Raw genomic sequence first — 26,543 nt, forward strand, 5'->3', positions numbered from 1 at the left:
ACTATTAACCTTTATTTAATAGTGCTGCTCATGTCCAGTTCTTTCATAAGCATTTGGACAGATAAGCTCAAATAGGAACTATGGTCATTCGTGTGTGTTTGTAATATATTAAATTATAAGCAAGCAGGGCTCTATTGCAAAAGAGACCTTGTCTCAATGGGAACTCCTGTTAAAATAGATTCAAGTTAGTTAGTATTTAGCCCAGAAACAAATGGGAGCAGTCTTTATAGATCAAATGCTTTGCGGGACAAAGAAGAAACAGGTGAAGAACCTAAAGAGGAAATGACAAGTAAAAAGCAGAGAAAATATTTATTGAAGGCACAAGAACCAGGAAAGTGTGAGCTATACAGAACACTACACAATGACAAAATAATTTACATTTGTGTTACAAAACAAATGTCATTTGTTTTCTATGACACTTAATCAAAATATTAATGTTTCATTGATATAAAACCTATATTGCTTCTGAATAGATACTTTCTGTGGTACAAAAAAAAAAGAAAATCATTATACACAGCTTTTCATCCCAACCCCCCCAGCAAGCAACATCACCTTGAAGAAAATCTGCCATATTAAGTGATCGAGGTTGTAATTATTTTAAATGCTTTGCAATTTTGCATAATTGGTAAACCCACTCTTGCTATGGCCTGGGGTATGCAAAGTACGTAAAAGGGCTTTATTGTCAACACATGCTACATATTGATAGAAGCAAGTGTCACTTATCCTTAAGTCAGGTTGACTTGTCTATAAATTGTGATTCTTCTACATTGGAGTCCATGCATAGGTTAGCATGTAATAAACTGATATGGTCAAGGAACCTCAAGTGATTGAACAAAATGGTTGAGCCCTATGACGCCAAAATTCTATTATTGCTTTTGCACCAGGTCAACATTGGGAGAAACTGAGGAGTTGATGCACAACTAAATTGTGAAAAACTAAAAGAACCACTTACTCAACATTTCCAACAGAAAATGATGCACAAGTGAAATATGTATTAATACCGACCTTTCAAATAACTATTCATAAGTGGTCTACAACGTGTCCATCAATGTAGCCAGCGTATAGCGTCACTGCTGACGTGTAGTTGTCTGACGTGTGCAATTCCTACAAGTCTGAGGGCTTGTAAGCCAGAAACAACATACATTCATTACAACTAAACAGACCAAAAAAAAACACCCCAATGTTTGAAAAGCACCTGTCCAAAAATTGCTAAATGGATCTCAAATTGAGAGGCACGTTGTCCAGACGAGTCCAGTTCCTAGACTACCATGACAGAGAGGGTGCAGTATAGCCGCTTTTAGCATTGACTGAATGAAGTAAGTTTACAGCCCTGTAACACAAGTCTACTAACCCCTCATGAGAAGGCCTTTGTGAACACTTATGAGTGACAGACTTTTGAAAATATTCACACATTTCTTAACATGTAAAATGACCATCATTTGTTCTTAGACGCAATTGTAAACGATATGACAGTTTAATGCCAAGATGAATGACGAACTGAGCAGCTTAATTCACAGATCACAGCAGCAGTCGCAAATAGTCTGCATATGTGTAAGACTCAAAAGAGCCTTGTAAATGTGCAACAATGTGCAGGCAGACTCCCACACTGGTAATGAACTATGAATAAAGCTGTGAGTCTCATGTTAGCTACAATAACTTGCAAAAAAGCCTCATTTGGTTTTGAGCTGAAGTGTATGACAGAAGTTGTACAAATGTACTAAATCAAACAGTCACTGCATCAGAGGGAGGCAAGCAATTAGGACAAAAATCATAAACAATACACTTTTATCAGGAAAGCTCCGCCAATAGACCTTTTGCAAAGGCACAGTGGTTAAGGCAACCACTGACCAAGACCTGTCTACAACCAACAGTATATTGGAATAACAATTGTGGCCAATATTGGATTTGTACAAAAATGATTGCATACATTTCAGAAAATTCTAAACAACCTACATCTAGAGATACATTAAACAAGAATAGGAATATGAATCACATAACCCATTGTACCGGCGTGTATATATAGCATTGTGGATTGAATCTTGCAACTAGTTCTCAACTTTTAAAACAAGAGGGCGCTTTAAAACAAGTTAAAAAGAATATTTAAAAAAGGACACCTTCATGATATATGGGGGGGAGAAATGGACAACCTTGTAATACATTTCATACAAAATGGTAAACCCATAAAATCAGCTGTAAACCTGGTCTTTGCAAACAAAGGGTTTGAGAGGGGAAGATGGCCAAATCAATTATCTTGTAAAATGCCCAAAATATAAATTTGAAGGACGTAAGACTTCTTTAGTAAGGCACAGAAAACATCAGAAGGCAAAGAGGACATGAGGCATCACAGAAGTACCTCAGTGCCTAGTGGTACAGGACCCCAAAGGCAAATGGAACTTTCCAGTAGGCTGAAGTTTAGGCTAGGTGAGTGTCTTTAGTCAGACTCAGAAAGGCAAGTGTAAACTACTTGTGCCTGTGCAGAGACAGAGCAAGGAATTCATTCACCTCAAAAAGGCAAGATAATAGAAAACTAAGAACGTAAAACCCCAGTAAAACCAGGTGTTAAATTACTTTTTCCATAGGTGAATGTATATAGCTTTGTGTATATAAATATCATATACTAGGAATGATGTAAGTGAATTCTGTGGTTGAGGCTACTATGAAGAGCCGAGTCACCACAACTCACTATGGCCCGTTAGCAGTAGCGTTTTGGGCTGCCCCCTCAGATTGTAGATTTGGAGAAGGACACCCTCAGGTGGTGGTTCTCGCCCAGGTCGTGATTGTGGAACTTGATAAGGGACTCTATGGCCTCCTCCACTGAGTCCATCTGGACCAAAGCCATCTTGCGGTCTTTCCTAAAAAACAATGCACCAACAGTCAGATACACAGACTTTAAAAAAAAAACTTTTGACATACGGTCCGATATGTAGACATTCCTTAAAACATCATCCATACAACCAGATAGAAAATAATATACATTTTTTTATTGATTTTTTTAAATGGGGAAAAGATAACTTACTGGAAGAACTTGAAGGCCTTGACCATTGCACCAGAGCTCGCAAACAGCATCTTAAGGTCATCCTCAACCACAGAGGGACTAAAAAGAAAGACACAATTGAAAAACTTGACAAGACTTTAGCAGTAGTTCACCAAGACATCCTGTAGCTATTGGCTGAGTTTTTCCTGTACCATGAAAGTGGTACCTGTGGACTAGCAGCTATAGAAAGAGTCAGTGGGCTCATTGCAGCAGAAACGCCTCCAGTCTACTTACGGGATGTTTGAGAGGTGCAGGGTGACTGAGGGAGGGAATATGTTTGAGTAGTTCTTGGAGCCGGGCTTCTTGAAGCGGTGCAGAGGGGAGTTGCTGTAGTCCTTTGTCAGGCCCTGGTCCTCATGGCCCTCACGGGGCAGCTGAACGTTGGTGTGTTTGGACAGGGTGACTCGCAGCGCTGTCCCGTGTAGCCTCTGGCCATTCAGGTGGCTCATTGCTGTTGGAAGCAGAGGTTAAGCCCTGAGTCTTCTAATCCAAGATGTACATCGCTCCCTACATATGGTTTTGTTTAGCACTACTTTTCCAATAAAGTTTAGCTGGGCCTTACCTAGCTGCGCCTGAGTCCCATCAGACATCTGGATCAGAGCGTTCTCCTTCTTGTTGAACAGGATCTTCACTCTCATTACATCACCATATACACCTTCACACAGATTTAGGATGGGGAGAGAACAACAACTTTTTGAAACCATGTTTTTGAGCACCTTTAAGATTTTAACACCTATCTGGGCCACATTGGGAAGCTTGTGTATATGAATAACTTCAGTTCACAATCAAGATGCTCCTCCATTTAGTCAAATGAGAAGGGGGTGAAATGCATTCTAGCAAGAACGACTGAAGCCACTGATCATTAAAATGTTGCATCATGGCCACTATTGTGAATTACTCAGAGGTACAGTTTGTGTGACTTCACTACACCATAAATGTCCATTAAAAAAACTACACCATAAATGTTAATCAAAAAGAGTAGACTACCGTGTGGACATCGGTTTAAATAAACTCAAGGAATTGGAATTCTCAAAGAGAAAGGCAGTGGAACTGCAAAAGTTACACTTGGATGGAAAAAGGTCAAAGGTAAAATGAGGGTTTTATGTAGTTTATCAAGGAGGAAATGACGTGTGTCTACCAAGTGACCCCTCCCTGTTGAATTGGTAAATAACATTGAAGACCATTAATGGTTAAAAAACAAAAAACAAAAAAACAGGAACCGAGTCAGAAATAAGAATAAGGATCCTAAACATTGAAAAAAATGGACATATGTACTCTGAACATTAACCAAAAGCAATTGACACAGCGTTTGTAAAAAGGGCATGCAAAATGAAAAAAATCCAGCATGCAAATTTACCATGAAAACTATGACTGAACAGACAAATTATAAAATCTCATGTAAGTTACAGCATCTCACTGAATTTCCCACAAGATATTCTTATCAATTCAAATGCACAACCTGCAGTCTTGTCATTTCCACTATGCTTAAGAGAATAGTAAACTCTGATAAAAACAATTATTCATAGGATCTCAGGTCATGAAATTGGTCAATAGTATTAAAGAGACTAGTCAGCAATATCTATATAGCGTGGGACCTAAAAATGCAGCCTTGAGAGATCGGCACAAAATTTGCATTGCTTTTAAGGTCCACATATACTCTTTACCAATTTGGCCGAAGTTGACGACCAGACTCAAACCATATCAACTATAGACATTTCAGATAAGGAAACATTTTTGACCAATCTATTCCTTTAAAACATTTGCTATGCCTGTGGACACAAACATTGAAAATGCTGCAACTTTTCCACCAAGTTTCTCAAATCAACACGCAAAACCAACACAAGACACTCAAAACATTTGAAACAAACTGGTTATGAAAAATAGAACTGAACAAACAAGTAGTAATATTTTTTTTTAAAGGTGCCAATGACAACATACCGAAAAGAATAAAGAGGCATTGGGGCGTAACTCTCTTTATAAGACAGCAGAGGAAGGCAGCGGAGGGAGGAAGGGACAGGAAAAGGATCGGAGGCAGGAGAGTGGAGGAGGTTCAACATATCATCCACAGCGGAGGCAGTTCCACGGGGTTGGATCATGAGGGTTAATAAATTGGACAGGAGAGAGGAAGGGGAGGGGGGGGGGGGTATGTAACAACATGATATGAGCAGAGATGAGTGGATATGTTTATACGTGGTGTGTTGAAGATGTGGTGTAATGGTTCAGGGAAAGAAAGTGGATACATGGGGCGTGCGGTCAGTTTGGCAAAAAAAAACAAAAAAAAGAGGGTGAGATAGGGGGAATGGGGACAGAGAGAGACAAGAAAGAGGTAAAAAAAAAACAAGGTCAGTATACAAAGAAATATGAAGTGTTCCATACAGCATAGAATGTGCATTAAAAAGGGTTTAAATTATGTAAAGATCACCGAACCTACAATGAAACTAGGAGGAATGATACGCGAGTGGCTGAGACAACATGTATTCTATAATTCTGTCTGAGTTTAAGTGTACCATTGGCATTAACATAAATAGATACACTCTTTAGATTAATGATTGTAGAAATATATGTTGGGCTTAAGCTGAAGGCCATGCAAACGATAAAAGCAATGTTGGCTCTAAATTGGATGAAAAATGGCTCTACATGTATGTGATAGGTTACGGGAATGATTTCTCAAAGAACAATTTAAAGTGTATCATGTTTAGTAGATGAAGAGGGACTGGTAACATTATGTTGAGAAATTGAACGTTAATAGAAATTCCACACAGTTTATGTACAGAATGTAGGTCCTACTGCCTGTATGTTAAATACTATAGTTCGTATGCATGAGAAGGGCGCAAAAGCGAATCTGCATTTTGATTTAATGAAAACGTGCCAATATTTAGAATTATAATAATGATTGAATGAGGCAACATAAATGTATCTCCTAAGTGTTTGTATCTTCTGCCTGTGAAACACCAGTATCGGGATGGTACAACACAGGAGTGAGAGGGAAAAACTAGGGAAGAAGAAACCAAGAGCTCTGCTACACTGGACTTGTATGCAATGCCTTCTTGAAGGAGAAAGGAGGAGGAAAAGGGGGGGTGCTATATTAGGGTTGGACGACTTCAACCTTTGTCCTTTCATGACTAGGTGCCCATAAAACCTTGTGGAATACATTAGCCACCCCCAATTTTTTTTCTTTTATTAAATACATTTAAACTATGATAAGATGACAATTGGGCAAAAGCGCTAAATCGAATGCAACTGGACGAATCATGACAAAAAGCCTGGAAGCGCAGATAATGGTAAAAATGTTCTAGTGTTCCTTTCTGGTGGAAGAGCAAAATATGGCAAGTTAGTGTCTTACCGTAGAGAGTTAGGTTATAGGCTGGATAGAAACAGTCTACCGTTTAAACAATTGCTTTATTTGCCTCACGAAACAATAGAAAAATAAGTTGTTTGTTCTCTCTCATAAAGCTGTCATTGAGAATAGCCTATGCCTATAGACTTTCATTCTTGTTTATTTGTGAAAGTCACATCAACTCGGAACAACACCTTTGTAGGCTACTATACATGTATTTGGGTAATAAGCTAGACAAGGTAGTTGAGAAGTGTCCGTTATAAAAATAAATAAAAATAAGGTTTAGGCAATAGCCTAAATGTTCAGGCATCCGACAGAGAAACATTTTTTTGCACTGCTATCATGAATTAAGCTAAACCATTGTCGGTCACATCACGAGGTCGTCACCATCAATCATGGCTGTCAGAAGATGCTATCGTAATATCGCCCCAACTCTATGCTGCTGTATATCACCTAGGCATGACTTAATGCATGTGTGTGTGTGTGTGTGTGTGTGTGTGTGTGTGTGTGTGTGTGTGTGTGTGTGTGTGTGTGTGTGTGTGTGTGTGTGTGTGTGTGTGTGTGTGTGTGTGTGTGTGTGTGTGTGTGTGTGTGTGTGTGTGTGTGTGTGAAGGGTGGGCAGAATTCTAAACATTTTCAATAGACATGGTACATTAACATAAATGTTTTAACGCCGAGTGGCAGCATATAATACACACCCATCAATGTACTTGGCATGTTTCATGTGGGCCAACTGAAGCAGCTCGCTCCACATACTGGCTGCAGTCCAATTCTCTACCCTTTTCCCCAAAGTGTACACTCATTCACTTCCTCTCATGGATTTAAAAGTAAGTACCTGGCGGGACGAAATATGGTGACAATCAACTTCCTTTAAAAACACATGAAGGAAGAGAGAGCAAGTACACACTTGGGGGAACAGGGTAGGAAATAGGAAGGAAACCCACATCTACAGAGAAGCTCACAGCTGGAGACTCCTTTGACCTGGGCCACCAGGGTGCGCGAGTGAGGCAAGGCAGGACTAACCTCTGGGTTGAGGTTACTGAGCAGCAGAACACAGTTGCCACCGGTGAGTTGTTGGAAGCCCATTCTGCCTGCAGCCGCTGCAGCCCCAGACATGGTCAGATGGGCCAGGCCTCCAGGAACCCCCTGCATCGTCAGGCCTGTGGAGGGAAGCAAATGGAGCGGGATAACAATTCATTGAACAAGCTTCGAAATGGGTTGACAGATAATCGGCTGGACAGGAAGCCGCACAATTGACACTAATCTGCTCATAGGTCAAGGTCTGCAAAAGTATCAAAGTAGTCAGTGTTGCCACTCAATGGTAGTAGATGAGGACAGTTTCCCCCTTTAAATGTAAAGTTTTAGTGAAAAAGTCTTATGTACGTCAGGAGCCGAGCGTCAGAGGAGGAGCCAACTAACCTGCAGCTTGCTGAATGGTGAAGGCTGGGGGGAAGGCGTGAGCTCCCGCATATGGGTTGGCCGAGATAATCCCGGGAGGACCTTGAGAGAAAAACACGTGGATACAGAGGAGTGTTAATCAATTGCTTGAATTGATCAATTTATTGTAAATTATACAAACAAATGTTCAAATTATTCTACAGGGGAAAAGGTACAGGGGTCAGCCATATACAATATATACACACACAAAAAAAAGGATGTTGGCACCCCTTCAAATTAGTATTTGGCTATTTCAGCCACACCCATTGCTGACGGGTGTATAAAATTGAGCACACAGCCATGCAATCTCCATAGACAAATATTGCCAGTAAAATGTCCTTACTGTAGAGCTTAGTGACTTTCAACGTAGTACCGTCATAAGATGCCACCTTTCCAAAAAGTCAGTTCGTCAAATTTCTGCCCTGCTAGAACTACTCCGGTCAACTGTAGGTGCCATTCTTATGCAGTGGAATCGTCTAGAAGCAACAACGGCACAGCCGCGAAGTGATAGGCCACACAAATTCACAGAATGGGAACACTGAGTGCTGAAGCGCGTAAAAATGATCTGTCCTCAACACTCAAGTTCCAAACTTCCTCTGGAAGCAAAGTCAGCACAATAACTGCTCGCCAGGAGCTTCATGAAATGGGTTTCCATGGTCGAGCAGCCGCACACAAGCCTAAAATCACCATGCGCAATGCCAAGCGTCAGTTGGAGTGGTGTAAAGCTCTCTGCCATTGGACTCTGGAGCAGTGGAAATGTATTCTCTGGAGTGATGCATCACACTTCACCGTCTGGCAGTCCGACAGACTAATTTGGGTTTGGCGGATGCCAGGAGAACGCTACCTGCCCCAATGCATAGTGCCAACTGTAAACTTCGGTGGAGGAGGAATAATGGTCTGGGGTTGTTTTTGATGGTTTGAGCTTAGCCCCTTAGTTCCAGTGAAGGGAAATCTTAACACTACAGCATACAATGTCCTCCAAGAGGATTCTGTGTTCCAACTTTGTGGCAACAGTTTGGGGGAAGGCCCTTTCCTGTTTCAGCATGACAACACCCCTGTACACAAAGCGAGGTCCATACTGAAATGGTTTGTCGAGATCAGTGTGGAAGAACTGGCCTGCACAAAGCACACAACACCAGTACCCAACCTCACTAATGCTCGTGGCTGAATGGAAGCAAGTCCCCGCAGTAATGTTCCAACATCTAGTGAAAAGCCTTCCCAGAAGAGTGGAGGCTGTTATAGCAGTAAAGGGGGGGACCAACTCCATATTAATGTACATGATTTTGGAAGGCGATGTTCAAGGAGGTGGTGCCAACATACTTTTGGTCATGTAGTGTAGCTCCCCACCTGTTCAGTTGTGTCTAAATGAAAAGCGAGAAAGGACGAGAGGTATTTTAACCATATTTACCATAGTACTCACCGAAGGCTGCAGCCATAGCCTGGTGGTCGATTGAGGGATGGCTGTCCCCCGTGGGCAGGTCGGGACGCGTGTAGTCCCGGCTCTTGTCATTGTTGTACTTCACATTCAGGCTGGTCAGCTTGGAGAAGTTGATGCGGAGGGTGCAGCAGGCGTTGTAGATGTTCTGCCCATCTAAAGACTTCAACACAGGGCAACAGTTTCAACATTAAACTATCCATAAAAGTGTCCAAATATCCAGGATTTGCTCATTCGTCTTTCAGAGTATTCCTTTCCACCCCATTTTCAAAATGTTAACACATTCAAGTCAGGATCTAAGAATACAATGAAGTGCTGTGTATTAATTGTGACAGGTAGAGGGTGCCACTCACAAGTTTCGTGTGCTGAGCAGTCAGGCCGTCAGAGTACTGCAGCAGGGCCTGGAACTGATTGTTTTTGGTGAAAGTAATGATCTTCAGCACCGCTCCGAACTTGGAGAAGATCTGTGAGCGACGACAGCATGGTCAGGCGGAATACAAACATAGATCTAAACATTCATACATGTAATGAGTTTGTTACCTGATGCAGCACTTCTAGGGTGACGGGGTAGAAGAGGTTCTCCACTATGACACGCAGGACGGGGCTGGCCCCGCTCAGGCCGGCCGAGGCATCCACCCCTGCCATGGGCATGCCCCCCGTCTGCAATACGTTCACCGCCTGCAGTGCCGCCTGGGCTCTCTGTGGGGAGGGGAAGAGAGGAGGGTGGTTCAGTGGAAGAGTTGAAAAGCTCAGGTAGAAATGTAACGAGTAGAGCTGACGTGACTCCCAGACTAGAGGTCGACCAATTTAGATTGTTCAACGCCGATACCAATTATTGGAGGACCAAAGAAAGCCAACAATTTTTTAAAATTAAAAATGTAATTTAAAAAATTCAATACGCAGATTTGTATATATTTTTGTAATAATGACAATTACAACAATACTTGAATGAACACTATTTTAAAATAAATATGATACATAAATAAGATCTATTTAGTCTCAAATAATGAAACATGCTCAATTTGGTTTAAATAATGCAAAAACACATACCTTGACTATTGGATGTTCTAATGGGCACTTTGAATTGCCAGCCTAATCTCATTAGTTGAAGTCATAAACAGTGCTTTGATACAAGCATTGCTAAGAGCTGCTGGCAAACACAGTAAAGTCTGAATGAATGCTTACGAGCCTGCTGCCGCCTACCAACGCTCAGACTGCTCTATCAAATCAAAGAAAAATGAGCCTTTGGTCATTATTATTGTCAAATCTGGAAACTAGCATTTCGAAAACAAAATGTTTATTCTTTCAGTGAAATACGGAACCGTTCCGTATTTTATCGAAAGGGTGGCATCCATAAGTCTAAATATTGCTGTTACATTGCACAACATTCAATGTTATGTCATAATTATGTAAAATTCTGGCAAGTTAGGGCCGCTTGGCTCGTTGCGAACTAACTGTTGCACATACCCTAACTGCATGCAATGAACGCAATTAAAGTGACAAATTACCTAGTTAATATTGCCTGCTCACATTCATTTATTTTAAATAACTATGCAGGTTTAAAAAAATAAAAACTTCTGTGTATTGATTTGAAGAAAGGCATTGATGTTTATGGTTGGGTACATTCCTGCAGCGATTCTGCTTTTTTCGCAAATGCTCTTTTGTTAATAAATTAACAGGCAACGCATTGATCATATGCAATGCAGGACAAGCTAGTTAACGTCAAACATGTGTAGTTAACATAATCACTAGTTCATTTTTTATATTTTTATAAGATAAGTTTAATGCTAGCTAGCAACTTACCGTGGCTCCTTGCTGCACTCGCGTAACAGTTGGTCAGCCTGCCACGCAGTCTCCTCATGGAGTGCAATGTAATTTCAAAAACGCTGATTACCGATTGTTCTGTAAACTTGAAATCGGCCCTAATTAAATCGCCCATGCCTTAGGTCGACCTCTACCACAGACAGTCATCTGTGTTCTACACAAAACATTTAAATAAGTTAAGATCTTTAAGCTTCACCTCACGGAATAAACTCAGGTTAGTAATATAGCCCAAGTCCCTAGTTGCTTGACATTCACTTGGGGGGGGGGGGGGGGGGGTGACATGTTTGTATACTCATCAGTGGAAACTCTGGGGCCTATTTGTGAGTGTAATACACCTGGTGGGAAAAAAACACCCCATGGAGAGAAACTTCTTATCAGCAAAACAATCATCTTGGAATGTTCATGTGCACCGCAGCAGTGTTTATGTTCACTGTATGGGTCAATGAGCAGATAAGACTAGGAACGGAGTCATTTGAGCGGGGAGCAGAGAGCACAGCTGTGGCTTCTATTGGTCACCATTGGCATGCAGTCTCCCAGGGGAGTGCCTCATTTGGAGGGCACATAGTACACACTACACTCTCAACCACAAGATATGCAGGGAAAGGTAAACAAGCCTTTAAGCTTGTGAAACACACTGCAAAAGAAGGTAGAAGTTGAACAAATTAGCAGTAGAGTGCCGACAGCTCCCTTTTCGCTAACATGGAAAATCTTAATTCTGATTGGCTGTTGTCAGCTACGATGCTGACAAGTAGACAGGTGGTTTGCTTGTGCAGTCACACAAGGCCTGGCAAGAACACAGTTCCAAAATGAGTCATTCTGACCCTGAAAAACAGGAAAAAGAGGGGCGAGCTAGAGCCCATAGCCGGTTCAAAATATCTCTTAAGAGGAAACCCACTTCATGTTGGCTCTAAGCATCAAAGTCTTTGCTCAGCGCTACCTACAAACAAAACAATCTTAATGAAGAGTCCTTGAGTCAAGTCCATATGTAGGCCTACAACTTCTCTTATGGCCTTCCACAAGAGTACACCTGAGCAGATAAAGGGTTGTGAAAAGTTGAGAAGGATGCACACTACATGAACGTGACTCACCACTTGGTTGGGGGAGTTGTCAGTCTTGAGCTCCTGGTGGTTGGAGTACTGCAGGAAGATGGGATGGTTGCGGATGACGGGCGTCACAGAGGCATAATAGCTGACCATGGCCTGGGCCGCGTCCTCCGTGTTCATCTCTACGAAGGCCTGGGCACACAGAAGAAAGCAAAAAGAATAACATCTCAGAACAGCACTACATGTTCCTTTCTGGATAACACTTGGCAGCTGCTACTACTACCACCACCACCACCACCACCACCACCTGCTAGAGCTAATGAGCCAGTGGTTCTCAAACCTCTTCTCGGGGACCCCCCAGACATCTCACAATTTTTACGGTAGCCCCTGGGCTTTAATCAGGTCTATTAGTTCTGGAATAGAAATGCATGCAAGAACACTTACCTGGTTTTTTCCTTTGAGCATGAGCAGGTTGGTGACTTTACCAAAGGACAGGCCCAGGGAGATGACCTCAGCCTCGTTGATGTCGTCGGGGAGCTTGCGCATGTGGATTACACGCGACGGGATGCCCGGGCTCCTTATGTCACCTTTGAACTTCTTGCTGTCATTGCCATTGGCTGTGGAAGAAATGCAGAGCACCGTTTGGATGTACATCCTTTTGGAGAAAGGACAAACTTTAAAAAGTTTCTTTCTTTGATATTAAAACAACAACAAAATAGTGTTTTCAAAACTAACCTGTGGCACAGGTCATTATATTGGGTACGTTTGAGGCGCAGGAGAAAAGCTTGTCTGATCCTCTCTGTAAAGGGGAAAGGACATGATGTTGAGACCAATGCAGAATCTCCCCACCGGCATGAACTTATGAAGGATAAAGGGAGAAACAACTTCCCATGTACATTGGCAACACAAAAGAAACGTAACAATAGCCACTAAGTAAACCATCCACTTTGACCTTGCAAAACAATGGGGAGACAGATATTGACAATGGCACGGGTTGTCCCAGTCACAGGTCGTCACCATCACAGCCTAAACTAACAGATAGCCTAGCAGTCATGATCCTTCAACAGCCTTGCCTTCAAACAGGAGACCCATTGAGTCAAACACAGGCCAGCAGGCATTGCCTTGTGACAATGGGAACAGGAAAACTGGAAAGGGTCGGCTTCTTAGCTAACAGGAAAGGTTCTCGGATCACCCCTGAGCTACAAGTAGATGACCAAATGGTGAGGCCAACGTATCAACGTTGCAGACTGATGGGGATCCAAAGACAGGACTTGTAACCTCATTAGGTCCTCTATGGTCACACCCTGTCCCACTCAACACCTACCCCCACTGCCTATGCATTGTATGTGCACGCACGCAACTATGGGTGTTGGGGGTCACAGTACTTGCATAGGTTTTAGTGAGAGAACCAGAGAGGGAAGGGGAAAAACAACTCCATTTCTTGGTCACCAAACTGCAAGAATGAGGGCGGGGGAGGGAGGGGGAACAGAAACCAGAGTCACTGGCCTGGCGGTTCATCACCCCCGTAGTCTAGCCAACACCGGGTGGTTACTAGTGGGGGTTGGAGACTGCTGTCGTGGAAATCCTATATCGTCCTATATCGACATAACCTGAAAGACCGCTCAGCAAAGAGAAACCACTGCTACAAAACCACCATAAAAATAACCAAACTACAGTTTGAAACTGCACATAGGGACAAAGATGGTACTTTTTGGAGAAATGTTAGCTGGTCTGACTATTGTCATGTTGATGAAAAAGGGGAGATAAAAGCTGAAATAACTCAATCATTCTCTGCTATTATTCTGACATTTCACATTCTTAAAAATAAAGTGATCTAACGGACATAAGACGGGGAGATTTTTATTGGATTAAAATGTCAGGGATTGTGAAAAACAGTTTAAATGCATTTGGCTATGGTCTACAGTTGAAGTCGGAAGTTTACATATGCCTCAGAATAATAGTAGAGAGAATGATTCATTTTAGCTTTTATTTCATTCATCATATTCCCAGTGTGTCAGAAGTTTACATACACCCAATTAGTATTTGGTAGCAGTGCCTTTAAATTGTTTAACTTGGGTCAAATGTTTCAGGTAGCCTTCCACAAGCTTCCCACAATAAGTTGGGTGAATTTTGGCCCATTCCTCCTGACAGAGTTGTGTAACTGAGTCAGGTTTGTAGGCCTCCTTGCTCGCACACGCTTTTTCAGTTCTGCCCACAAATGTTCTATGGGTTTGAGGTCAGAGCTTTGTGATGGCCACTCCAATACCTTGACGTAGTTGTCCTTAAGCCATTTTGCCACAACATTGGAAGTATGCTTGGGGTCATTGTCCATTTGGAAGACCCATTTGCGACCAAGCTTTAAATTCCTGACATGTTGCTTCAATATATCCACAATTATCCTCCCTCATGATGCCATCTATCTTGTGAAGTGCACCACTCCCTCTTGCAGCAAAGCACCCCCACAACATGATGCTGCCACCCCATGCTTCACGGTAGGGATGGTGTTCTTCGGCTTGCAAGCATCCCCCTTTCTCCTCCGAACATAACAATGGTCATTATAGCCCAACAGTTTTTGTTTCATCAGACGAGAGGTCATTTCTCCAAAAAGTATGATCCCTGTCCCCATGTGCTGTTGCAAACCGTAGTCCGGCTTTTTTAATATGGTTTTGGAGCTGTGGGTTCTTCCTTGCCGAGCGGCTTTTCAGGTTATGTCGATATAGGACTCGTTTTACTGTGGATATAGATACTTTTGTACCCGATTTCTCCAACATCTTCACAAGGGCCTTTGCTGTTGTTCTGGGATTGATTTGCACTTTTCACACCAAAGTACGGTCATCTCTAGGAAACAGAATGAGTCTCCTTCCTGAGTGGTATGACAGCTGCGTGGTCCCATGGGGTTTATACTTGCGTACTATTGTTTGAACAGATGAATGTGGTACCTTCAGGCATTTGGAAATTGCTCCCAAGAATGAATCAGACTTGGAGGTCTACAATTTTTTTTCTGGGGTCTTGGCCGATTCCTTTTGGTTTTCCCATGATATCAAGCAAAGACGCACCGAGTTTGAAGGTAGGCCTTGAAATACATCCACAGCAACACCTCCAATTGACTCAAATCTTGTCAATAAGCCCAATCGAAGCTTCTAAAGCCATAACATAATTTTCTGGAAACTTCCAAGCTGTTTAAGGAATCTGTCTGTAAACAATTGTTGGAAAAATGCAAAGTAGATGTCCTAAGCCACTTGTCAAAACTATAGTTTGTTAACAAGACATTTGTGGAGTGGTTGAAAAACAAGTTAATGACTCCAACCTAAGTATGTAAACTTCCGACTTCAAATGTTCAAGATCCTATAAAAATGGGAGGTAGAGTGAAGTATACTTTACAACATGTGTGAAGAGGCTGCACACCAGCTGTCCTCTATATAACATCAACAAAAAGGGGAAACTGAAAAAGCTAGCCACCGTCCGCTAGCCAGCTCTTTAAGTGATCACCAGAGTACACAAATAAACAGACTTCCCGCAGGGCTGAGACGCCAACAGAATGCCCTCTCCTCTCCCCCACCAGCCACTCCAAATTCCACTAGGTTGGGACTCAATGAAAACCATACATGAGGGGCAGGGGGGCTAGTGTGGGTAAAGGTCTTTAAAGAGGCTTAGTAGCTAAATGCATGTTCCTGGTGCTGTTATAGATGACACTTTAGGATGTCGCAGGGCTGGCAGGCAAGTCAGAGAGCAGGCTTTGTCTGCCACTAATATCCCTCTCACACACAGACCAAAATTCTACTAATTTACCATGCCAGTTTTTTTTTATACCAGCTTACTGTATATCTGAAAGGGGTAGGGGTTAAAAAAAGATATATGTCTAATTGAAATCCACCTAAAGACCTAGTCATGAATCCTGCATACAGGAAAATACAGGTATCAGGTCTGTGTGAATGGTTCTCTGCTTTTTTGCAGGTAAATTAAATTTACACTTCCATTTTTAAACACCTCCCGAATTTGAAATGCAAACAGACCCCATGGTTTTAACACCATCACCCACCCCTCCAAATTGTCCAGTTTCCCACTGATATGTATAAAGGGGTGGACACACACACACACACACACACACACGAAAGAGGTAAATAAAAGGCTATTTGAAAGAGGGGGGGTTCATATACAGGTCTTTTTTGCTTCTTTTTTCAATGGGTTATATACCACATCTTCAGTCTGAAATGGGTATAACATTCTCACCAATGGCCTTTACACAGGTGAGAAAAAACAGTTACTGCAATCAATTGGCCAGACTGTCCCCTAGCAATTTTTTGATTAGACTAAAACTTATGTATTGGCCTGTGAAGTGTTAAGCCCGTTAAATATTATGTTCTATAAAATAAAATTTACACGATCAAAACAGGCACTTTTGTCAGAAAACTCAGTTAAGCAGCAATGTTTCAAAATGCTGTGCTGAGGCAATAGGTTTACAAATATTAATGAAGTGACTTGTGTTATAGAGAAGTTTGAGGGAGCCATCTTATCGAAGGCATAAATGAAATAGATTAGGAAGGTGAGGAGACAACAAAAAAAACATACTTTAAAAGTTAACAGGCGCAGGAGACAATTACACCTCAAGAATGGGGCCTGTACCGGGGCAGCCTTGAATGTCACTCCGTCACCATAGGAACCCTAGCCTGTGGCACCAGGTGAGGTGAGCTGCTAGGCCAAACTAAACTCCTGACTTTTGGCCTGAACACAGAAAAGGCTGATTCTCCTCGGACCAACAGCTAGGTGTACATTTCTCCCAGCAATTACCAAGCTGCACACAATATTTGCGAAACCAGTTATGACGCCTCTAAAAAATTAAAAGTTAATTAAGAACGGCAACTCAATGCTTTGCCTCTTGGAGCCACTAGGTCTGGGCTGCTGTGAGTTTAAATCTAGCTCATAACGTATATCAAATTAAATGTTATTGGTCACATACACATGGTTAGCAATGTTACTGCGAAAGTAGCGAAATGCTTGTGCTTCCATTTATATATATATATATATATATATATATATATATATATATATATATATATATATATATATATATATATATATATATATATATATATATATATGCCATTTAGCAGACGCTTTTATCCAAAGCGACTTACAGTCATGTGTGCATACATTCTACGTATGGGTGGTCCCGGAGATCGAACTCACTACCTTGGCGTTACAAGCGCCATGCTCTACCAACTGAGCTACACAGGGTCACATTTCTGACAGTGCAGTAATATCTAACAATTCCACAACAAATACCTAACACACAAATATATGTAAAGGAATGGAATAAGAATATAAATATATGGATGAGCAATGACAGAGCGGCATAGGCTACGATGCAATAGATATCATATGTATATACTGTATTCTATGAGTAATGCTAGATATGTAAACATTATTAAAATGGCATCATTAAAGTGACAAGTGCTCAATTTACTCAAGTGGCCAATGATTTCAAGTCTGTATGTAGGCAGCAGCCTCTGTGTTAGCGATGGATATTTAACAGTCTGATGGCCTTGAGATAGAAGCTGTTTTTCAGTCTCTTGGTCCCAACTTTGATGCACCTGTACTGACCTCGCCTGCTAGATGGTAGCGGGGTGAACAGGCAGTGGCTCAGGTGGTTGTTTTCCTTGATAATATTTGGCCTTCCTGTGACATCGGGTGCTGTAGGTGTCCTGGAGGGCAGGTAGATTCCACAACCCTCTGGAGAGGCCTGCGGTTGTGGGCGGTGCAATTTTGCCGCCTTCACCACATGGTCTGTGTGGGTGGACCATTTCAGTTTGTCCATGATATGTACACTGAGGAACTTAACTTTCCACTTTCTCCACTGCTGTCCCATCGATGTGGACAGGGGGGTGCTTCTTCTGCAGTTTCCCCGAAGTCCACGATCATCTCCTTTGTTTTGTTGACATTGAGTGAGAGATTATTTTCCTGGCAACACTCAGTGGCCCTCACCTCCTCCCTGTAGGCTGTCTCATCGTTGTTGGTGATCAAGCCTACTACTATTGTGTCGTCTGCAAACTTAATTAATTGAGTTGAAGGCATGCATGGCCACGCAGTCATGGGTGAACAGGGAGTACAGGAGGGGGCTGAGAACACACCCTTGAGGGGCCCCACAACAAAGTGGAGATGTTGTTTCCTACCTTCACCACCTGTGGGCAACCCACCAGGAAGTCCAGCACCCAATGACCCAGGGCATCGAGCATAATGATGCGCTTGGAGGGTACTATGGTGTTGAATGCTGAGCTACAGTCAATGAACAGCATTCTCACATAGGTATTGTAAGTCGCTCTGGATAAGAGCGTCTGCTAAATGACTTAAATGTAAATGTAAATGTATTCCTCTGGTCCAGATGGGACAGGGCAGTGTGACGGCGATTGCATAGTCTGTGGACCGATTGGGGCGGTAAGAAAATTAAAGTGGGTCTAGAGTGACCGGTAGGGTGATTTGATCCTTGACTAGTCTCTCAAAGCACTTTATGATGACAGAAGTGATTGCAACGGTGGGAATAGTCATTTAGTTCAGTTACCTTAGCTTTCTTGGGAACAGGAACAATGGTGGCCATCTTGAAGCACGTGGAGACTGTAGACTGGGATAGGGAGAGACTGAATATGTCCGTAAACATACCAGCCAGCTGGTCTGCACATGCTCCGAGGACATGACTAGGGATGTGCTGGCTACCTAACAACGTTTGCTAATGGCGACTGCAATGATCAAAAACAGGCTCTTTACCATATTTTTCCTAATTAGCTTACATTGGGAAACAGAGGCCAAAGGAACAACATGCATGTTGAAAATGGGGGGGAAACATATTTGCATGTGCTGAATAGGTTCCATTCATCCCCATGACCCCACCCTCTCCCATCCTTGAGGAATGCAAGAGGACATCAACACAGCCAAGGTAAATAGTATTTTTTAAATTTCCCATTCCCCACACCAATTTGATTAAAAGATTAAGCGAACAATATGCAACGTTATAGGATTTTAGTTAGCCGATGGAAAAGCCCCAAAGGGCATTTGACGAGTAAAACAGTAGAGAACACCTCCATAGTGGCATTTCGAGAACATGATGTAAAAGGGTTACAATTTTCTCCAGGATAACCACAACTGATCCAGTGAATAAACCAACTAACTAAATACTGCACTTGCCTTCTTACAATATTACTAACTAAGCCTAACAGTAAAGGAACACCATCTAAATTAGTTCCATCCAAGACCCTCCAGGCCTTTTTGATACAGTCAACAGGCCTTTTTGATAAAGTCAACAGGCCATTCTTTGAGGCCGGCAGTTTGTAATGACACACCTCGGGGGAGAACAGGAACCAAGAGGCAATTAGAAAACGGATGGAAAAAACACCCATATTCCAGTAAACTGCTCTCCTTTCCTGTGAATATAAACCACTCCATATTACCACCACCCCCATCTTAAGGTTACCGCTGGCTTGTGCGTAACAAAATAGCCTTCTCATATACATGTGGTACCTGTGAGAATCTGTCTTTGTGCTACGGGGCCCCGTGGCTAGGAACATACCACAGAATATTATCCATCTAAAAGAGCAACGGGGAACGCGGTTGCTGTGGGGCGGCTTTTGAAGGGTAAACTGGAAGACAGAAGTAACAGTGTTGTAGAACACAGACGACTAACACGCCGAGCTAGAAACACTTAGCGTTTGATCGCTATCCCAAACCCACATATCCTGGAGGAGCCACTCAACATCAGGGAGACGAGGTAGCACTTACCACTGCGTGTCTGCACTCGTTCAAACTTCCACCATCTAGAAACATCTGCTTTTGCTCAAGCTAGCTAGCCCCGGCCCACAGACTGCAGGGCTCCAACGTGTGTGTTTAAAGTTGTTATTTTCCTGGGAAGGGTCTCAAGGGAGGGATGAGACCATCAAACGAGTGGTACAGCATTAGAGGGGCTAAAGGTGAGTGGGACATGTACTGACGTAAATCAGTGATGAGACAGAAGTCCCTAAAGAGAGAAGAGGGCTTGGAGGAGCCAGAGAGAGGGAACACAAAAATACCAGATTATTCCAGCCACAATGCCAAAGACAACCAATAATTAGACCATACCGTTTCCACAGCAACAGCAATGTTCTCACCACACCGGATGCAAACATTTTAAGAGATTTAAACTTGGCAACTGGTTACCAGTGACTGGGAATTGTGTGCTTTACTTACTTGACGTGTAGCGAAATGTAACAAAACAAGCAACATTAATTGTATCTACTACTAGTTTGTGAATGCCTCCTTCACAGTTTCACAACACAGTTTAAATAGCCAACTACCATACAAACAAAATAACCTGTAAGGGGATTTGAAACCACAACCTTTGCAACAGAATATTCCAATTACCAGATCCAAACTGGATGTAGGTGTGCCTTCTAATGCTAGCTTCTTTGAACTCTTTCATTTCTGATGCAGCAACACTGGGCATGGCTGTGTGACCCCAATGATCCAGATGACAGGACTAAATGTAGCCTTAGAAACAACTGGGCTACAATTTGTAAATCCTGCACAGCACACTGCTACATCTATAAATCATCCTAATCTGAAGACCTAGTCAAACACCTTGTTGACTAGAGCTGGGAATTGCCAGGGACGTCACGATACGGTATTATCACGAAACGTAGGTGCCAATTCGATATGTATTGGGATTCGATACTGCTGGTTTTATTGTGATTTAATGTTCTAAACATATTGCTCTCTATACGTCTGCTGCAGAGAGACAAGAGAGCATGAGAAAATGAGTTGATTAGTCAGAAATAAATGCTAAAAAGTAGATCCATAGCACAGTATCTTGGACGATATAACTATTGATTTTTCGCCACACCACTAATGTCGAAGAGGAAAAAGGAGAAAAGAGGTGCCTACCTTTGTACCAACTGTAATATCATGGACACTGCTGTGAAGAAAAGAGAAGACAGGAATGTTAGAAGCAGTATAGATTAAAAATTGAAACTCCAAAAAAATCTAGGGTTAAGGAACTAAGAGGTTCACTATTGTGTAGTAAAGATTGGCATTCATGGGAAAATCAAAAGAAATCAGCTAAGACCTCAGAAAAAAATTGTAGACCTCCAAGTCTGGTTCATCCTTGGGAGTCATTTCTAAACGCCTGAAGGTACCACGTTCATCTGTACAAACAATAGTACGCAAGTATAAACACCATGGGACCACGCAGCCGTCATACCGCTCAGGAAGGAGACGCGTTCTGTTTCCTAGAGATTAACGTACTTTGGTGCGAAAAGTGCAAATCAATAGCAGAACAACAGCAAAGGCCCTTGTGAAGATGCTGGAGGAATCAGCTACAAAAGTATATATATCCACAGTAAAATTAGTCCTATATCAACATAACTTGAAAGGCCGCTCAGCAAGGAAGAAACCACAGCTCCAAAACCGCCCAAAAAAGCCGGACTACGGTTTGCAACTGCACATGGGGACAAAGATCATACTTTTTGGAGAAATGTCCTCTGGTCTGATGAAACAAATAGAACTGTTGGGCTATAATGACCATCGTTATGTTTGGAGGAAAAAGAGGGAGGCTTGCAAGCTGAACAACCCCATCCCAACCATGAAGCACGGGGGTGGCAGCATCATGTTGTGGGGGTGCTTTGCTGCAGGAGGGACTGGTGCACTTCACAAAATAGATGGAATTATGAGGCAGGAAAATTATGTGGATATATTGAAGCAACAAAGCAACATCTCAAGATATCAGTCAGGAAGTTAAAGCTTGGTCGCAAATGGGTCTTCCAAATGGACAATGACGCTAAGCATACTTCCAAAGTTGTGGCAAAATGGCTTAAGGACAACAAAGTCAAGGTATTGGAGTGGCCATCACAAAGCCCTGACCTCAATCCCATAGAACATGGGCAGAATTGGGCAGAATTGAAAAAGCGTATGAAGCATACGTAAGGAGGCCTACAAACACAACTCAGTTACACCAGCTTTGTCAGGAGGAATGGGCCAAAATTCACCCAACTTATTGTGGGAAGCTTGTGGAAGGCTACCCGAAACGTTTGACCCAAGTTTAACTATTTAAAAGGCAATGCTACCAAATAGTAACTGAGTGCATGTAAACTTCGGACCCACTGGGAATGTGATAAGAAATAAAAATAAAATCTGAAATAAATAATTCTCTACTATTATTGACATTTCACATTCTTAAAATAAAGTGGTGATCCTAACTGACCTAAGACAGGGAATCTATACTAGGATAAAATGTCAGGAATTGTGAAAAACTGAGTTTAAATGTATTTGGCTAAAGTGTATGTAAACTTCCGACTTCAACTGTATGTCTATGAAAATTCCTTTAGTATTTTATGTTTTTGTTATACCAGAACCATACATAAAGCACATTCACTAATAACGACTAACTTCTTGTAGCAGGCATTCTAGAAAAAAATGTAACAGGTCTCAAACACAAGCCCACATCCTAGTGAGTAGCCAGCTAATCTGTATATTTCAAGTTTAGCGAATTTGGATCCACTTGCTAACTAACAAGACAGAACAGTTGAATTGTTTGGAACAGCATGCTAGCCTGTCCACTTTGTTCTGATATAATTGTGCTTCATGCTTATTGCACATTTACAAAACAGACTAGACACCTAGTATAACAGTCTTCGGCTAAAATGGTGCTAGCTGTATGTGAAAAACCGAGTAGAGTCTGCGCTGTGCACAATTTGAGGAGTTGAGACATAAAAAGAGTATTGTTAGGAAAGTTGATGTCTCCTCTAGTACAGTAAATTGGCTCAATGTGTTTCGCTGTCCATATGACTGATTCTGTTGGACCAAACTCAAACACTAATAGCGAGTTGAAACCACTTGTCATAGAGGAAGTGATCTGATCTGTGTTGTTGTGAGTGGCATGGGGAAGGGATTGGTGTGTGTAAACAAAGAGGAAGAGGCGAAGCGAAAGACAAAGCAAACCGTGCGTTTCTATGAGTTTATTTGGACCCATGCTTGTCACCTGCCTTCCCGCCTTTGGGACAACGACTCCCATTGTTAGGACAGACATGAGCATCTCATCACTGTATTCAGATCTCTGGTGTAAAATGGGTAGGTGCACACAGCACAGAAGGAGACGAAACCAAGTGGACATAAAACGCTGATGAAAACATAACTCTTGCAATACAAGCCCTACTTGGGAGATCATCAAATGGTTCCCCACTTCCAACTGTATTCACATGTTTAATGTACATAATATGTACAAGAAAAATGTTTTAAAATGTTTTAAATGAAGCATGTAAAAAAAAAATATAGACCTATCATTCTATGAAAATAAAGAAATCTGTTTATTGATACACTACTGCTTAGAACTATTTAAGATGTGCCAAATAAATTGGCTCCAGCTCAGGGCTCCAGCTATGCACTTGGTTTGCCAACTTGTTAGCTAAGTTTCTTGGTTACAGCAGAGACAATCCCCTCCTTGACCAAAATCCATGCTGCCCAAATTTGTTCTAATACGTACATTTTATATTATTGTTTTTTCAGTTTGTAAAGAAATATTGCCCCTTGTGTGTGTGCACTGCTGGTAATACCATACACACCAATATGGTACAGGGACGGTATGAAACCATCTGGATACCACCCAACCCTAGTCTATTTAAACGCATTCCCTTGATAACCCTCATGTTAAAGGCCAATAGAGAAAACAGTGCAAACATTCCCTTTCCCACAGCTCTGCCCGTGAAATATTAGTCGTATTTGGGACCTTGGCCCCGCCGACATTCAGTTGAAGATTAACCTCTCATGCGCTACAAGCAGGAAACACAGCCTAAGAGCTGCCTCCCATCTCCAACCCTTCCTAAATCAACATTTGACAGATTAGCCACTTGTGATCACTAAAATCATTTTACCACTGGCTGAAAACAGCGTTGACAAGGCACTGTTATTTAGGACAATTGTGTGCCAAATATGTCCCTCAAACTCCCCAGACCCAAATATCTGCAGCCATGAAAGATAAGTTGAGGTTTCGATGCCCACAGGCAACTTTTCCCCAAAAATAAATAAATACTTACCACTTTACACATGTTGAAACCTATTGGAAAACAAAACTATTTTCCATGTCAAATTGACATGCTTTCAGAGTAGGCTTGACACTAAGTAGACTAATAAAGGATAAACTGACGGGAAGAGGGAGGATGAGCGAGACAATGCAACAGCTCAAATTACAGGTCAAATCACTCAATGCTCACACCAAGTCATTGCATGCGGAGAAACCGGCTCAACACTCACCACCCTTATGGGGGTTATTCGGCATCAACAATGAGCATCTCACAATTCTACAAGAATGAGATGTAAAAATGTATTCCAACATACACACAAAAAAACTAAAGGTGTATGTATTATCAGATATTCACAACGAATTAACTGGTACCGTACATTTATAAAATGTTACTTAAATAATGACTTACTCTAGTTCAGTGACGTAAGTGGATCCCATGGGATACAAATCAGTCTCTGGACGGCTGGAAGGAAGATATGTGGCGTTAATAACAAGCCTGGTAGTTAGCTAAGTCACATTATCTTGTCTTTTCACTTGACCTAAACTTCAAGTTGCTGCAAATCTAGCATAACGATGTGTCTAGCAATATTAATATAAAATGTTCAAGTTTAGAATATTGTTCATCTCTGCAGTAGAAACGGAACATCAGAACAACAAGATGCATAGCCACGTTGTTGCCAATACTTAACTAAAGCTAACAAATATATAGTTAAATTGTCAGTCATTTCAGTCTGCTGTGCTCGCTAGACAATAAGGTAGAATATGATGGAGAACGTTATAGCTCGTTAAGTAACATCGCACTGCCACAGGTGGTTTCAAAATGTTCAGTGCAGTGGCTAGCTACAACATGCGCAAAAGGCAACACAGATGAGCAAAACCACAGTGCTCAGTCCACGCAATATGCACCAGTTGCTTGAATGTCTTGCTTTTATAAGATAACGGTACAGACCAATTGAATTCAGACAAAGTAAAATGTTAATTTAAAAAAATAACACACATATAGCCTGCTGGTGCTAACTAAAACACCAAAGCAACGATCTAACATTACTGGGTCTATAACGGGTACACAGAAAGCAGTTTTACCATGTTTCCATCGCAACCAAAATATAACACCGCTAATTTTCGTTACAGGATATAGCAATTTACAGATAATTACTTAGTTAAATACGTGCATATTCGTTTGTAGTTCTTTTCTCTACCTTGAACTTACCCGTCCATTGCACAACACAAAACTAGATAGTTACAGTTTAATTAGACCATCAGGTCTGTTTTGCTTGGCCGACTTTTCTTATACCCTTACAAAATGGCGGAGAATAGAGAAACGAAACGTGATTAGCCTAGCTCGCTAGTAAAGTTGTGGGAGTTTGAGACGAGAAGTGGGCGCTGCGCTGATAGGATAAGACGAAAGTTGCCAGAGAGGGGCGGTCTCAAACTAAGTTTAAGTTTGATTGTAAATGGCCAGTTACAAATCCATTCTGCATGATGATGAAATTAGTTTATGCATTTCATAATTTTTATGCAGGATTCATTTGTGATGGAACTGCGTATATGTTTTCAGAGACCGTTCTGCAAGGTACCCTGAACGACTGTAGGGGAAATGGACAATCAAGTATTCTTCATATGCCTAAAGAAAAAATAAAGGACAAAGATGCTATCAATTATGTCCATGTCAGTAAATGTTTTGGCAATCTATCCAAATTACTTGGCTCGCTATGATTTCCAAAAAAACGAATATCCTACAGCTGGGCCTATAGGCACAAAGTCGTTCTTGTTTCGTAAGATGTAGGCCTAAATCTGTGAGCATGTCCTTGGCAAATGTATGAGATACTGGGATGACAAAAAACAGTCGGGAATTTATTGTTTAAAACTTTGCCGATGTCAGTGCATAGGCTACCCTGTGCAGCTGCCTGATCAGCTGCCTGATCGGACATTTATCTAGGCGGATTAGATTTCAACCTTGTTTGGCATCAAAGGCTATGGGACTCTTTGATGTGGTAAAACCTCTGTAGTGGACAGGGAGACCGAGCCCCCATACCACCTGGACCTAAAATGCCTCACTGCAATGGCAACATCCTATACAACAAAAGAAAATCTAAATTCCTCTTCCCTTCATTTAAATTGTAACAATTAAACATCATAAGGAGAGATGGGTTGAATGCAATTTATGTAAAATGGCATAACTAGGCTACACTGACAACGACAACTGTGCAGATGAAAGATAATCTATTAAAATACAATGTACGTTTTTTTTATTAACATGTACAGAAGATTTGCATCATGTCAACATATACTGAACAAAAATATAGACGCATCATGGAACAATTTTAAAGATCATGTAAAAATCAGTCAATTGAAATAAATACATTTGGCCATAATCTATGGATTTCACATGACTGGGA

General features: G+C 41.7%; 1 protein-coding gene across 7 annotated transcripts; it reads right to left on the reverse strand.

Annotated features, from left to right (window-relative positions):
* Nucleotides 1-290: 290 nt before the first annotated feature.
* LOC123997670 (polypyrimidine tract-binding protein 1-like) lies at nucleotides 291-25,493 on the reverse strand. Of its 7 annotated transcripts, none has more exons than XM_046302137.1 (16): nucleotides 25,355-25,493; nucleotides 24,554-24,607; nucleotides 21,015-21,042; nucleotides 12,846-12,909; nucleotides 12,555-12,727; nucleotides 12,156-12,302; nucleotides 9,784-9,942; nucleotides 9,597-9,707; nucleotides 9,217-9,406; nucleotides 7,791-7,871; nucleotides 7,395-7,531; nucleotides 4,973-5,006; nucleotides 3,597-3,689; nucleotides 3,269-3,485; nucleotides 3,017-3,094; nucleotides 291-2,852 (listed from the first exon to the last, which is right to left on the reverse strand). In XM_046302137.1, the coding sequence occupies exons 1-16, from the start codon at nucleotides 25,360-25,362 to the stop codon at nucleotides 2,720-2,722; spliced, it is 1,707 nt and encodes a 568-aa protein (XP_046158093.1). In that variant the 5' UTR covers nucleotides 25,363-25,493; the 3' UTR covers nucleotides 291-2,719. The 7 variants fall into 7 exon arrangements, with proteins under 7 accessions (XP_046158093.1, XP_046158102.1, XP_046158084.1 ...); XM_046302146.1 differs by having other exon boundaries at nucleotides 9,229-9,406; nucleotides 21,015-21,045; XM_046302128.1 differs by having other exon boundaries at nucleotides 21,015-21,045.
* Nucleotides 25,494-26,543: the final 1,050 nt, after the last annotated feature.

This window comes from Oncorhynchus gorbuscha, linkage group LG02, assembly GCF_021184085.1.
Source record: "Oncorhynchus gorbuscha isolate QuinsamMale2020 ecotype Even-year linkage group LG02, OgorEven_v1.0, whole genome shotgun sequence".
In the NCBI taxonomy this organism is placed as follows: Eukaryota; Metazoa; Chordata; class Actinopteri; order Salmoniformes; family Salmonidae; genus Oncorhynchus; species Oncorhynchus gorbuscha.